This window comes from Oncorhynchus mykiss, chromosome 7, assembly GCF_057628025.1.
Source record: "Oncorhynchus mykiss isolate SJ-2025 chromosome 7, ASM5762802v1, whole genome shotgun sequence".
Classification (NCBI taxonomy): domain Eukaryota; kingdom Metazoa; phylum Chordata; class Actinopteri; order Salmoniformes; family Salmonidae; genus Oncorhynchus; species Oncorhynchus mykiss.
The window spans coordinates 67,193,554-67,209,837 of NC_143028.1; the positions used below are offsets into that span (position 1 = coordinate 67,193,554).

Consider the following 16,284-nt stretch of genomic DNA (forward strand, 5'->3'; position numbering starts at 1 on the left):
TGGAGGACAACGAGCATGCAAAGGAGCTTCCCTGAGACGGTTTCTGACAGCTTGTGCAGAAATTCTGGTTGCTGGTCTCAAACGAACCCGCAGGTGAAGAAGCCGGGTGTGGAGGTTGTGGTCTGCAGTTGTGATGCCGGTTGGACATACTGCCAAATTCTCTAAAACCGCATTGGAGGCAGTTTATGGTCTAGCAATGAACAGTAAGTTCTCTGGCAACAGCTCTGGTGGACATTCCTGCAGTCAGCATGTCAATTGCACACTCCCTCAAAATATCTGTGGCAATGTGTTTTGTGTGACAAAACTGCACATTTTAGAGTGGCCTTCCATTGTCCCCAGCACAAGGTGCACCTGTCTAATGATCATGCAGTTTAATCAGCTTCTTGATATGCCACCCCTGTCAGGTGCATGGATTATCTTCGCAAAGGAGAATTGTTCACTGACAGAGAGAAATAAGCTTTTTGTGCGTATGGAACATTTCTGGGATCTTACATTTCAGCTCATGAAACCAACCTGTTGCATTTATATATTTGTTCAGAATACATGTTTTTTGGGGGAGGTTCTGTGGGATTATTTAAGATACTCTTTGAAGAGATAGACAGGGACTCTTCTGTCCTAGCTTCAGGGGGAAGCTGGTTCCACCATTGGGGAAAGAGGACAAAGAGGAGTTTGAACTGGGTTGAGTGGGAGCTGCCCTCCCAAAGGGGTGAGGGGGTCAAGAGATCAGAGGTGGCAGAACAGAGTATTTGGGTAGGTTTTGAGCAGAGCCTGAAGGTAGGGAGGGGCAGTTCCTCTTGCTGCTCCATAAGCAAGTTCCAATGGTCTTCTAGTGTATGCAAATTTTGACTGGAATCCAGCTGAATGTGCAGAGGAGCGGGGTGACATGGGAGAATTTGGGTAAGTTGAACCCCAGGCAGGCTGCAACATTCTAAATAAATTGCAGGGGTTTGATGGCACAAGCAGGGTGCAGTAGTCCAGATGGGAGATAAGTGTCTGGATTAGGACTTGCGCCGCTTCCTGTGTGAGGTAGGGTCGTACTCTGCGGATGTTGTAAAGCATGAACGAGTCACTGCTTTGATTTGGGTAGAGAACGGCAGGGTGTTGTCCAAGGTCACGCCTTGATTCTTTGTACTCTGGGATGGGGACACTGGAGTTGTCCCCATGAGACTCTTTACAGTCCCCAAGTCCAAAACAAATTCACGGCAATGCACAGTATTATACAGAGCCATGATGATCGCATCGAACTCCATTCCATCTCCAATTTCGAACAACAAAATTACCTTAACTGCAGGAACTGTGATTGGACATGTTTTATTGTATTGTTTGTATTATATTTGTTGTATTGTTTAAATATCATTGTATTCTACATTTGTGTGAATGTCCATGTCTACAAGTTTTGTTACTTGTCATGTTGTGTTTTGTGCACCCCAGGAAGAGCAGCTGCTGCAAAAGAGAATGGGGTTCCAAATCAACTACTGGTGCTTGTCTGTTCATGTCACTGTAACGTTACACAAGCCCTTGATCAGGACTCTCAGAACCTTTACATTACACAAAACATTGGACGAAGGCATCTTCTGTATGGGGGAGTTGTGTTAAGAGCCCCGACATTCTGTCTCAATGTTAACACGCGGTACGGTTTTGGAAGCATAAACACCTTATCTTTCATATTAGCGAGAAATAATTTTCAAAAAAATAAAAAGACCTACACACTTTTATAAGGTTATGGCTAGTGTTCCCATACAGCCATATTTCCATGTTCCAGCGCTTGTTTACCGAAAACAGACTGAAGAGTGCACAAGGACCTGTGAACACCACTGTGCTAATTAGCCATCTCCGGACAGCTGTGTGTAAGCGTTAGGATGCCACAAACGTGTTTTCACTGAAAAATACTGTCAGCTGCAACTGTGTTGAACGTGGTTAAAAACAGTCTGCAGTAGTTGTGCATTTTGCAAATATATTTTTGATGTGATATGAAAGAGGGATTTATGTTAATAGAAGAGTACCACAATTGAGAATCGATTCATGTTTAGAGGGAGTATTTGGATGCTTTGGCTTCCAGAGCCATTTCGTCTTTAAACAGAACATGTAAGGTCCTTGGACTATAAGGAGTCATGTTATGCTCCTTTAGTCCAACATTAGGCTACGTTACACAAGAGAATAGTGACTAGACCATACAGGGGTCAGGGTTGGGAAAGGTGATCAGTCTGAGGCAACCTCTGCTGCCTTGGAACAGTTGAGCAACTGGTCACGACCTGCAAATAAAATACATAATCTAGTCTGATCACAAGTCTATATTCCCAACAGTGTCAAGATCAGGAATAGTAAAATAAACATGGTATATTAAGGAAGCACACAGGAAATACAAATATAGGTCATGGCCTACATTGTCATGCCATGGCTTTTAGCCCACGTTCAGCTTAGTTCCATTTAAGTCTAGTTCTCTTTGGTGTTTCCTGAGTCCCAGTCTGTCGGTGCTGTCAAACAAACTCATTGTCACTCATTATCATGCCTAATGTTTGGCTTGACAATGACAGCATTGGAGTTGGCAATATAACAAAAACAGATCTGAGACCAGGCTACAGTACTTGTGGTGTTCACAGGTCCTAGAAGACTGGTTACTTAGTTGTAAGCAGTATGGTTATTACTCGACTCAGCTGCTCAATAGGCAAAGTCTAGCTGTAACCATAGTGCTTTCACCTATACAGCTTGATCTCTGTGAACACAAAAAGTAATTTTACACTCTGGCATTTTCAAAATGGAACCAGGCATGGAACAAAACCGTTCTATGCTCTGTGATGTCACAGTAATGGTATATGAACAGAACAGCTCATCTGCTTTGACAGACAGCAGAAATATGGCTCCATTGTTTTTTTCTGCTGACCACACCACTGAAAGTTTTTTTGCCATTACTCATAATGCTCAGGGAACAATCATCTCTTTGCATTGTTGTCGCTTCACCATTGTGCTGCTGTACACACTAAGTGAGAAACACCCCAATCTATGAAATATTGATAATTTCTAATCTGCTTGAGTACTAACAAATTCATTGTTTTCCAATAACCATGGACAAAACAACCCATACACCTAATAAATAGTAACAGCCACATCATTGAAAAGATGTGTACATTTAATCACATTGAAGAATTGCCAAATGATTCAGGAGTAAACTGACATTTTTTAAATCACATTTCAGGGGCTACCAGGAACACAACTCCTTATTTTTATAATTTAAGACATCAAAATCCAGATGTCATATCAGACCCACACTTCAAGTCTCTCACTGACTCCGAGGCTTACTACAAAACCAAGATCTCAAGTTAAGATTAGACCCAATAATGTCCACAATACAGAAAGCAGGCCAGCAATATTTTTTTCCCCTCAACCATCACCATGTTCCATGTGGCTTGGCATCTTGTGTGCCCCCCCCCCCCAAAAGAAGCCAGTCATGTTGAAAGGAAATTGACCAGTTATCAGGAGGAAAATTGTTTACTTTAGTTCAGAGCAAGATCTGGAGGTGGTCTTGCGTTTAGACACTACACTATATAAGTCTAATAATTCTGAATGGAATCTGGGGTGTTTTAATCTCTTAGACGTTAAGACAGCTATGTAGGGGAAGTTCTAGACCGGTTCACATTTGTGTACAAAGCGCTCTGAACACGTTTCTTATAATACCAGAAAGCCCCTTTGGTCTGCTCTCCTCTACCACTCTCAGATGCAGACGCACACACACGTATTGCCAACATATTATCAATACAAAGACCAAACTCCACAGACCGTATGCTCTCAATAACAGATCCTTCTTACAATAGTAGGCCTATGTGATAATGTAAATCTGCAACAATTGATTTGTACATGTCTTCTGGTAAAACTAGGTACAACCTCAGAGGTAAGTGCCAATTTTCAGTCACATTCCCATGTAGTGTATTCAACTTCTCAGCTCTGAATCTTAAAATTAAATGTTAATGTTGTAATTTGTCACGAGATCCTCTTGATTACCAGAGAGATCAAGACTGTTGTATTCTAAAGACATTGGTCATTACACTAGGAAATTAATCATGAAACTTGAATCGACTGGCTGCTTGGTTGGGAGAGGAAAGCAGCTTTCTGCACACAAGATTCACACATGAAATGGAGAGCATCATGGCACTTCAAAAACTACCTGTAGACTCATACACACAGGTCAATAAAAAAAGAGTTGATGCAAGGTGAAAACATAGCTATATGAAATACAATTATAAAATCAAATAAATCACCCTAATGAATTTGGTTAATCATTTAACTGACAAGCTGTTTGATCTTCTGACCCGTTCTTGGAATATTTGCCAGTCCGATTCCTATGCATGACACCAGGCAAAGAAGCAAAAACACTTTCAGATCAGCATGAATGTGTGTTACAAAGATCACAATCGTAGTTGATAGCAGAGCCTGATCTTCAGTAATGAGGGGAGTAAATGACAGCAGACAATTAAATCAAATGTTTTTTTTTACAGATTTCCTCCTCCAGTGAGTGTGTCTCCAGCAAAGGCAATCTGTCATTTTGGGAGTTACTCACTGCTTAGACCCAAGGTTTACTGGGTCCCAAAAATATGCCAGTCAGTCACACATCATAAAACATATTGCACAAAAGTTTAGGTTGCAAAAACAATTATTTTTTCCCAGCTCTCTGTCCAGTCTGAATCAAAACCAAAAGGGACCATTTCAAAGCACCACTTGCATCCTAGTGCTTGCTTCTCATACAAGGTTCTCATTTTAGATCATATTTCATCTCTTTATTACTAAATGTCAGTGTCATTTTAAATAAGTCAATATATATATATGTTGGCAAGGTGTGTGTGTGTCTGTACAGTTTGTCACACTTCTCTGTGCCAGTGAGTGTTTGTACATGTTTCCTGCAAAATAATTTGACCACCTCTTCTCCACTGGTCTTGAGGTCCGTTCCAGTGCAGGACGAGCCAACGGGCAGTAGTATCAGTTATGTTATTATTACTTTTAAGGTTTGTTAATGCAGTTCCTAAAACAGAAAGCAAAGAAAGAATCTCTATACAAGGACTCGGGAAACAATAACAATGTGTGTCCTTTTGAACAAATGGACAAATTAACAAGCAAAACGACAGCAGAGAAAAGATGAGGAAGATCGGTGAACGCCAGTCGCGGGAACAGAGGGGGCACTTGAACTCAGTTCTCTGTTCTGCGACGATGCCAGTTGTGTTTTTAGGTTCTGGCGTCAGTCGGTCAGTTAGTCACACATGGGCCACTTGGCGTCCCCTCCACTCTACCATTTTGTAGGCCTATGTTGGGCAGCGGAAGATGGCAGCTTAGTTAGCTGGGAGTGTTAACTGTGCATCTGTAGAAAGTAGAGCCTGGCTAGTGGTTCCTCCTAGTTCGGGGCCCATTGTCCCCATCCACAGAGTCAGACACACTCACCAAAGTGCTGTGCAGCATTGGGTCTCCTCCTCTATGCTCCTTTGGGAAGTTCATGCCTCCTTTCCAACCATCACGGTGCACACACGTCGATTGACATGCTAGGAAATGTAAAAGAAAAAAAAAAAGGCAAGTTTCCCTGGTGTGGTCAGCACAAACCAACCACCTCAACTCGCAGGTGCTCCTCATATTCTTCCATTTACCCCCCCACACTCTAAGAACAGAATAATAGACTATGGAAGTGTACGTGTTTGCTCGCTTAGAGTCACTGTGTGAGAGTGGAACAGAGTGGGATCATGAGCGGAAGTCATGAGCTGCGTTGGGTCGGAGTTCACCCCTCTGTGCTGCAACACTGTTGAAACATGGGGGTTGTGCGTGTGTGTGTATGTGTGTGTGGGGTGGGAGGAAGCCAGCAAGGAGCATGTGGGTGGATGGTTGAAGGGGGGGCTCAGCTGGCTGCGGCACGGGACATGAGGTCCTCCAGAGCCTTTTCCTGGTCGTTGTTGTGCACCAGTAGCACCTCCTTGATGGTGTCCCTTTCAAAGCCCATCTCGCCGAACCGCGTCATCAGCGACAGGAACTCTAAGGCCTGAAGAAATCACGAAAAACATACATTGTAATTAGGAATTCTTCTTACGTATTGTTTGTAAAAATGTAACTAGATTTTTATTTTTTACAAACATTTGCAAGGCGATCTATGAGAACCTGAACAGATCAATGATATTAGGCTGGTTTAGACAATAACTAGCTATCTGGTTAGTAACGTAGTAGTATAAAGTCGTTATTTACAATCAACAATGTAGTTATGAATACAAGTGGGTTGGATTTTCATTTGGTCTTCAAGTGGCCTTACGCAGGAGCTAACGTTCATGAGTTTCACACCTTCTAATGTTGCTTGATCGGTTGGTAGGCCTATCAGCGGGCCAAAATGACATGAAAAGTGCTACAAATATATTAACAGTATTGCAGCAATTTCTGCAGTTCAAAAATAAAATAGGTAGCAATGCAACCGATGCCCTATCCTAAACTGGTTGGAAGCGAGAGGATGGATCAACAACATTGTAGTTACTCTACAATACTAACCGAAATGACAGAGTGAAAAGGAAGCCTGTACAGAATAAAATAATATTCCAAAACATGCATTCTGTTTGCAATTAAGTAATACTGCAAAAACATGTTGTACTGAATACAAAATCCTATGTCAAATATAACATTACTGAGTTCCACTCTCCATATTTTCAAGCATAGTGGTAGCTGCATCATGTTATGGGTATGCTTTGGACTGGGGAGTTTAAGATATATATATATATTTTAATAAACAGAATGGAGCTAAGATACAGGCAAAATCCTAGATGAAAACCTGGTTCAGTCTACTTTCCACCAGGCACAGGGAGAATAATTCACCTTTCAGCAGGACAATAAACTAAAATACAAGGCCAAATCTATACAAGTTGCTTACCAAGACAGTAAACGTTCCCGAGTGGCCGAGTTAGAAATGGGCAAATATTGTACAATCCAGGTGTGCAATGCTCTTAGAGAGAAAGGGGATTCTACCATGTATTGACTCATGGGTGTGAATACTTACGTAAATTAGAAATTTGTGATTTAATAAATTTGTTAACATTTCTAAAAACATGTTTACACTTCGTCATCAGATGGGTGTGCAAAGCAGGGACCGAAATAAATACAGCTTCTATCTCAAGGCCATCAGACTTAAATAGCCATTACTAACATTGCGTGGCTGCTGCCAACATACTGACTCATCTCTAGCCACTTTAACAATGAAAAAATGTATGTAATAAAGGTATCACTAGCCACTTTAAACAATGCCACTTTATATAATGTTTACATACATTACTCATCTCATATGTATATACTGTACTCTATAGCATCTACTGCATCTTGTATACGCCGTTCGGCCATCGCACATATTTTTTTTTTATGTACAGTGCCTTGCGAAAGTATTCGTCCCCCTTGAACTTTGCGACCTTTTGCCACATTTCAGGCTTCAAACAAAGATATAAAACTGTATTTTTTTGTGAAGAATCAACAACAAGTGGGACACAATCATGAAGTGGAACGACATTTATTGGATATTTCAAACTTTTTTAACAAATCAAAAACTGAAAAATTGGGCGTGCAAAATTATTCAGCCCCCTTAAGTTAATACTTTGTAGCGCCACCTTTTGCTGCGATTACAGCTGTAAGTCGCTTGGGGTATGTCTCTATCAGTTTTGCACATCGAGAGACCGACATTTTTTCCCATTCCTCCTGGCAAAACAGCTCGAGCTCAGTGAGGTTGGATGGAGAGCATTTGTGAACAGCAGTTTTCAGTTCTTTCCACAGATTCTCGATTGGATTCAGGTCTGGACTTTGACTTGGCCATTCTAACACCTGGATATGTTTATTTTTGAACCATTCCATTGTAGATTTTGCTTTATGTTTTGGATCATTGTCTTGTTGGAAGACAAATCTCCGTCCCAGTCTCAGGTCTTTTGCAGACTCCATCAGGTTTTCTTCCAGAATGGTCCTGTATTTGGCTCCATCCATCTTCCCATCAATTTTAACCATCTTCCCTGTCCCTGCTGAAGAAAAGCAGGCCCAAACCATGATGCTGCCACCACCATGTTTGACAGTGGGGATGGTGTGTTCAGCTGTGTTACTTTTACGCCAAACATAACGTTTTGCATTGTTGCCAAAAAGTTCAATTTTGGTTTCATCTGACCAGAGCACCTTCTTCCACATGTTTGGTGTGTCTCCCAGGTGGCTTGTGGCAAACTTTAAAACAACACTTTTTATGGATATCTTTAAGAAATGGCTTTCTTGCCACTCTTCCATAAAGGCCAGATTTGTGCAATATACGACTGATTGTTGTCCTATGGACAGAGTCTCCCACCTCAGCTGTAGATCTCTGCAGTTCATCCAGAGTGATCATGGGCCTCTTGGCTGCATCTCTGATCAGTCTTCTCCTTGTATGAGCTGAAAGTTTAGAGGGACGGCCAGGTCTTGGTAGATTTGCAGTGGTCTGATACTCCTTCCATTTCAATATTATCGCTTGCACAGTGCTCCTTGGGATGTTTAAAGCTTGGGAAATCTTTTTGTATCCAAATCCGGCTTTAAACTTCTTCACAACAGTATCTCGGACCTGCCTGTTGTGTTCCTTGTTCTTCATGATGCTCTCTGCGCTTTTAACGGACCTCTGAGACTATCACAGTGCAGGTGCATTTATACGGAGACTTGATTACACACAGGTGGATTGTATTTATCATCATTAGTCATTTAGGTCAACATTGGATCATTCAGAGATCCTCACTGAACTTCTGGAGAGAGTTTGCTGCACTGAAAGTAAAGGGGCTGAATAATTTTGCACGCCCAATTTTTCAGTTTTTGATCTGTTAAAAAAGTTTGAAATATCCAATAAATGTCGTTCCACTTCACGATTGTGTCCCACTTGTTGATTCTTCACAAAAAAATACAGTTTTATATCTTTATGTTTGAAGTCTGAAATGTGGCAAAAGGTCGCAAAGTTCAAGGGGGCCGAATACTTTCCCAAGGCACTGTACATATTCTTATTAATTCCTTTACACTTGTGTAAATAAAACGCAGCATGTAACAATTTCAACAATTTTACTGAGTTAGTTAAGGAATTTATGGATTTCACATGACTGGGCAAGAGGGCAGCCATGGGTGGGCATAGGCCCACCCACTGGAAGGAGCCATGCCCATCCAATCAAAATGAGTCTTTCCACCACAAAAGGGCTTTATTACAGGCAGAAATACTCCTCAGTTTCATCAGCTGTCCAAGTGACTGGTCTCAATCGATCCCGCACGTGAAGAAGCTGGATGTGCAGTGGTGTAATGTACTTAAGTAAATATACTTGAAAGTATTACTTAAGTTGTTTTTTTGGGGTATCTGTACATTACTATTTATATTTTTGACAACTTAATGTACTTTTATTTTTTTATTAAATAATGTACGTTTTACTCCATATGTTTTCCCTGACACCCAAAAGTACTTATTACATTTTGAATGTAAAAGGGTCCAATTCCAATCCAACTCTGATCTTGCAGACTCACTAAACACATGCTTTGTTTGTAAGTTATGTCTGAATGTTGGAGGGGGCCACTGGCTATTGGTGAGATATATATATATATATATATATATATATATATATATATATATATATATATATATATATATTATATATATATACACACACAGTGGGGAGAACAAGTATTTGATAACCTGCAAAATCGGCAGCGTTTCCTACTTACAAAGCATGTAGAGGTCTGTAATTTATCATAGGTACACCAACTGTGAGAGACGGAATCTAAAACAATAATCCAGAAAATCACATTGTATGATTTTTAAGTAATTAATTAGCATTTTATTGCATGACATAAGTATTTGATCACCTACCAACCAGTAAGAATTCCGGCTCTCACAGACCTGTTAGTTTTTCTTTAAGAAGCCCTCCTGTTCTCCACTCATTACCTGTATTAACTGCACCTGTTTGAACTCGTTACCTGTATAAAAAGACACCTGTCCACACACTCAAACAGACTCCAACCTCTCCACAATGGCCAAGAGCAGAGAGCTGTGTAAGGACATCAGGGATAAAATTGTAGACCTGCACAAGGCTGGGATGGGCTACAGGACAATAGGCAAGCAGCTTGGTGAGAAGGCAACAACTGTTGGTGCAATTATTAGAAAATGGAAGAAGCTCAAGATGACGGTCAATCCCCCTCGGTCTGGGGCTCCATGCAAGATCTCACCTCGTGGGGCATCAATGCTCATGAGGAAGGTGAGGGATCAGCCCAGAACTACACGGCAGGACCTGGTCAATGACCTGAAGAGAGCTGGGACCACAGTCTCAAAGAAAACCATTAGTAACACACTACGCCATCATGGATCAAAATCCTGCAGCGCACGCAAGGTCCCCCTGCTCAAGCCAGCGCATGTCCAGGCCCGTCTGAAGTTTGCCAATGACCATTTGGATGATCCAGAGGAGGAACGGGAAAAGGTCATGTGGTCTGATGAGACAAAAATAGAGCTTTTTGGTCTAAACTCCACTCGCCGTGTTTGGAGGAAGAAGTATGAGTACAACCCCAAGAACACCATCCCAACCGTGATGCACGGAGGTGGAAACACCATTCTTTGGGGATGCTTTTCTGCAAAGGGGACAGGACGACTGCACCGTTTTGAGTGGAGGATGGATGTTGGCCATGTATTGCAAGATCTTGGCCAACAACCTCCTTCCCTCAGTAAGAGCATTGAAGATGGGTTGTGGCTGGGTCTTCCAGCATGACAATGACCCGAAACACACAGCCAGGGCAACTAAGGAGTGGCTTCGTAAGAAGCATCTCAAGGTCCTGGAGTGGCCTAGCCAGTCTCCAGACCTGAACCCAATAGAAAATCTTTGGAGAGAGCTGAAAGTCCGTATTGCCCAGCGACAGCCCCGAAACCAGGATATTTTACTTCAGCTCATAAAAAAACAAACCAACACTTGAAATGTTGTGTCTATATTTTTGATCAGAATAAATAGTGACAATAAATATTTTGAAACAATCAATCAGTGTTGGTGTTCTTTTCTCAAGTGTTAATGGAATTTTAAAAAAATAACAGTATTTTAGAATGTTGTAATTCTTTTCTTTTGTCCTCATGGTCAGAAATATCTGGATTTGGGACAGTTTGCAATTTTCAGAAATAGTCAATATCCCGATGTGAAGGATTTCCCTAGGCCACCACACATTTGAGAAGAAAGGTGGAGGGAGGAGAACGGAACATGCTTGGTGTATCTAAGTTCAGGGAAAACTGGAAGTGAACCTTAACTTAGACCACTCAACATTTCACTAATATCACTAATACCTTTGACCTTACACAGCTAGTTAAAGGGCCAACCAGGGTGACTTGTTGCTCTAAAACACAGATTGATTTGGTGTTCAGTAATAAACCAGAGAGAGTGACTAAATCATTCAATATGGTTACTGGGCTATCTGATCATAATCTGACACTTATAGCCAGAAAGCTGTCTAAGAGCAGGTTTAACCTCTCTACTGTTAGAAAGCCGGATCAACTCAGAATACCTAAGAGTGAATTAAACTATTTTGAAAAAGCAATTAAGGGAATAAACTGGAATGATCTCTTGTCCTATACAGACGTGGAAGCTGATAGTCAGGTTTTTCTATCCACAATCCAGACTACAATAAATGGCTTCCTAAAGAAAATCAAATCCAAACCTGGCCAAAAGAGCACTCTTCCTTGGCTAAATGGAGAAATCTGGAAATTGATGAAAGAACGAGATTATGCTCTAAAAATAGCCCTAAAATCTAAATTAGAGCATGACAGACGTAGGTTTACCATGTTGAGAAATAAGGTGATGAAAGAAATCAGACAGGCCAAGGCAAACTTTTTTATTAACATAATTGGTGAAGCAAAGGGAAATTCTAAATTGATATGGGAGAATCTAAAAAAGTTAACAGGGAAAGACCATAGTAACACTGCAAAAAGACTAGAAATCATGGTGAATAACAATCTAACACAGGATGCAGTTGAAATAGCAATAGCCTTCAATTCCTACTTTATTGACTGTCAGGGTACTGACACAGAACCCCTCCACTTGTTTCTTGGGCTCAGTGCTAGTGAATGACACTCAACCTGTCTTCATCATAAGGGAGGTTTCTGAGTCAAAGGTGAACAAGGTGATTAGCTCACTAAAGAACTCTAAAGCCAAAGATGTGTTTGGGATGGACTCTACCTTTCTTAAAAACTACAAAGAGTCACTCATTGGCCCCATTACTAAGGTCACCAACACATCTATTGGTCTCGGTGTGTTTCCAAGGGTATGGAAGTCGGCCATAATAACGGCCATCTTTAAATCAGGCGACCCTGCTGACGTGAGTAACTACAGGCCCATTAGTATACTACCTGTGGTGTCAAAGGTTGTTGAAAAGTGTGTAGCAGAACAACTGATTGCCCACCTCAACAACAGCCCCTTCACATTACACTCCATGCAGTTTGGCTTCAGAGCGAAACACTCCACAGAAACGGCCAACTGCTTTCTTCTGGAAAATGTGAAGTCCAAGATGGACAAAGGGGGTGCTGTTGGGGCTGTGTTTCTGGACCTAAGGAAGGCTTTTGATACTGTTAACCATGAGATTCTCATCACAAAATTGTCCAAGTTCAACTTTTCCCCTGATGCCTTGAGATGGATGAAATCATACCTTGAAGGCAGAACTCAGTGTGTCAGAGTGAGCAATGAGCTGTCGCCCACTCGTAGCTATGATGTGGGCGTGCCCGAAGGGTCAATACTGGGGCCCCTCCTGTTCAGCCTGTACATTAATGATCTGCCTTCTGTCTGTACTGGGTCTGAAGTTCAAATGTATGCAGATGATACAGTGATATATGTGCATGCAAAGAGCAAACAACAAGCTGCACAAGAACTCACTACTGTAATGGTCCAGGTTACAAAGTGGCTCAGTGACTCGTGTTTGCATCTCAATGTGAAAAAAACTGTTTGCATGTTCTTCACAAAGAGGGCAACAGATGCTACTGAGCCAGATGTCTATGTGTCAGGGGAGAAGCTCCAGGTGGTATCCGATTTTAAGTACCTTGGCATCATACTTGATTCCAACCTCTCTTTTAAAAAGCATGTGAAAAAGGTAATTCAAATAACTAAATTCAACCTAGCTAATTTCCGATTTATACGAAATTGTTTGACTACAGAGGTAGAAAAACTGTACTTCAAATCTATGATACTCCCCCACTTAACATACTGCTTGACTAGTTGGGCCCAAGCTTGCTGTACAACATTAAAACCTATTCAGTCTGTCTACAAACAGGCTCTCAAAGTGCTTGATAGGAAGCCCAATAGCCATCATCACTGTTACATCCTCAGAAAGCATGAGCTCTTGAGTTGGGAAAATCTTGTGCAATACACCGACGCATGTCTTGTATTCAAGATCCTTAATGGCCTGGCCCCCCCTCCACTCAATATTTTTGTTAAACAGAAAACCTAGACATATGGCAGCAGATCCACAAGGTCTGCCATGAGAGGTGACTGTATAGTTCCCCTAAGGAAAAGCACCTTTAGTAAATCTGCATTCTCTGTGAGAGCTTCCCATGTCTGGAATACACTGCCATCAGACACACATAACTGCACCACATATCACACTTTCACAAAATGCTTGAAGACATGGCTAAAGGTCAATCAGATTTGTGAACATGGTTCCTAGCTGTGTGTTGCCGCTTTCCATGTTGTCTGTTGCTTGTGAGGTGTGGAAACACTTTGCTGCTTTTATGAATTTTGTCTTGCTGCTTTTTGTTTTATGTTGCTCTGTCTGTATGCTATGTCTTGCTTGTCCTATGTTGCTATGTCTTGCTTGTTCTATGCTGCTATTGTCTATATTGTAATTGTTTTTAATAACCTGCCCAGGGACTGCGGTTGAAAATTAGCCGGCTGGCTAAAACCGGCACTTTTACTGAAACGTTGATTAATGTGCACTGTCCCTGTAAAAATAAAAAATAAACTTAAACTTATTTGTGTGTTGAAACCGAGATAATGGAGTTGGCTGGCTAGTCATCCTAAATGTCTTTGGGTCTTTGGTAGAGACTGTGGGTGGACTCACCTTCTCTTCAGAGCACTGGTACATCTCTAAGCCCTCCTCTACGGCACTGGACTCAAATCCCCGCTCACAAAGACGCGTATGAGTAAACAGGTACTCCAGCACCTGGGTCACAGGATGACAGACATTGTTGATCTTTTGGTGATGGCTTCATGTGCAAGTCCAGACTGTCTATTTGCTAGGTGGTTTTACAAGCTGAGAGCAAGATAATTATGACTGCAAATACAATGGTGACCAAATTCTTGGAGGTGAATTTATGAAATAGCTAATGTTGACATTTAATAGAAATACATGAATATTCATTGTTGATTAGAGGGATAGCTAAATTCACATGATAAAATATTGTACTTGCGTGATGCTTGAGGACACTTTCATTTTGGAAGTTAGCTGTCAAACGTATCAACTACCACTGTGTCATTCCATTGTTAGCTAATGTTTATTCAAATGTTTTTTTGTAACCTTTATTTAACTAGGCAAGTCAGTTAAGAACAAATTCTTATTTACAATGATGGCCTGCCCCAGCCAAACCCGGATGACGATGGGCCAATTGTGCGATGCCCTATGGGACACCCAATCACAGCCAGATGTGATACAGCCTGGATTCATGTCTTGCACTGAGATGCAGTGCCTTAGACCACTGCGCCACTCAGGAGTTAACTAGCCCCTAACGAGTGTCTCCTACAGTACTACTGTAATCAATCACTGCAATGCCATCATAGTGTTGAGGCATCAAACAAAGGTAATGGATGGTGTGTTTTGAGACAAAAGAAAACACTGTAAGCGCAATTCATCTATTCACAAAAACCATCCTCAACTTGTTGCCTGGTGGACTTTTTTGTGAAGACAGACAATCACATAACGTATCACATAACGTATCACAATCACATAACACCTGATGACTTCACAGTCAACCATGACACAGAAAATTATCTGGGCGCAATGGGCAGTGAGTGAATGACAGCACAGAATCAAATAGAAAATTTCTTTGTAACAGATCTGTGTAGAGAAAAATGGGCCTAGGGTGCTGTGATCGGGAGGGAGAGCGGAGGGGCGTACCTGCTCCACATTCTGGCCTCGCCTCTGCATGGCCCGCAGGACCCCCTCGTAGGAGTACCCCATGGACACGATGGTCTCCACACATTGCCGCCCACTGGAAGACAGGTTGAGCAGTGCCGCGCCGCACGGGAGAGGACCTGCATTTATCTTTGCAGAGAGAGTTTTTATAGCATCACATCTGTATAAGAGTCCAAAAAAAGCATCTTCCTCTGGTCCACAAAGCCTCTAAGCTTTTCAGAAGTTTGAAATAATTAAGCAATACATTTAGTAATTGAAACGAAGCAACGACCCACTTCACCTTCTTTGTGTAAGCTTACCTGCTTTGGTGCCCCATTTTGGGTGTGCCTGGGTGGCTCCTCTGTCTTCTGCTGGTGTGCCGGTGGGCTACCGGTGGATAGGCTAGGTGGTACAGGGGCTGGAGAGTAGGAGTCAAATAACAAGTCCCCTTGGTCCGACAGCTTGGGGAAGGTCAGCGAGCGGATGTTGCAGGGCCGGTCTGGGTCCATTGTCCGTCCCTGGGCCAGACTCCCAGCTCTGTCCATGTCCAGTTGCGCCACCAGCCCGTTGAGGGAAAAGGCAGTTTTTGCCGGAAGGCTGGTGGCGAGGAGTTGGGGTGGAGGCGTGCTGCCTCGCGATGCCAGCTCGGGCTGGGGTTCCCCAGGTGGGGATACAGACTGCTGCTGGGGCTGTGGCTGGCTCTGGAGGATGTTGCGCAGCTCCTCCCTATCGTCCAGCGTTTTCAGCTCCAGCTTGTCGAAGGGGTCCTCCTCGCGCTCAAAGTCAGCCAGGTTAAGGTACTGGGGCTCCGGGATGCTGGGAGCGGTCTGCCTGGCGGGCGCGGGCAGCGGGGTGAGGATGGCGTTGTGGCGCAGTGCGGCCATCAGCGGATTCAATGCAGGCGGGAGAGCATCCTGCTCCTCGGCGGGGCGAGGCCTCTTGCCCCCGCCGGCCAATCCCCCGTCAGGGTCTTGTGCGGGGGGTGAGTGCTCCCTGCTCTCCAACTCCACCCTGGCCACCTCTGCAGCTCGGGCCTCCGCCGCCCTGGCCTCGGCCAGCTCCGCCCCCCAGCGCACACTCCGCCTCTCCAGGGAGAAGTCATACTGCAGTGCCCAAAGAGAGACAACCAGCATGACTAGTTAGAGCGGAGCAGCAGACAAAGGACTAAAGGAATGGAGACTAATC

General features: G+C 42.8%; 1 protein-coding gene across 1 annotated transcript in view; it reads right to left on the reverse strand.

Moving 5' to 3' along the window:
- Nucleotides 1-3,088: 3,088 nt before the first annotated feature.
- LOC110528454 (ubiquitin-associated protein 1) overlaps nt 3,089-16,284 on the reverse strand; it is a 30,067-nt gene continuing 16,871 nt past the window's right edge. Inside the window, exons 4-7 of the mRNA XM_021610527.3 lie at nt 15,420-16,202; nt 15,103-15,249; nt 14,050-14,151; nt 3,089-6,010 (exon numbers count right to left, since the gene is read on the reverse strand). Of these exons, the coding sequence (XP_021466202.2) occupies nt 5,870-6,010; nt 14,050-14,151; nt 15,103-15,249; nt 15,420-16,202 (1,173 nt within the window). The 3' untranslated portion in view covers nt 3,089-5,869. The remainder of the gene's footprint in view (nt 6,011-14,049; nt 14,152-15,102; nt 15,250-15,419; nt 16,203-16,284) is intronic.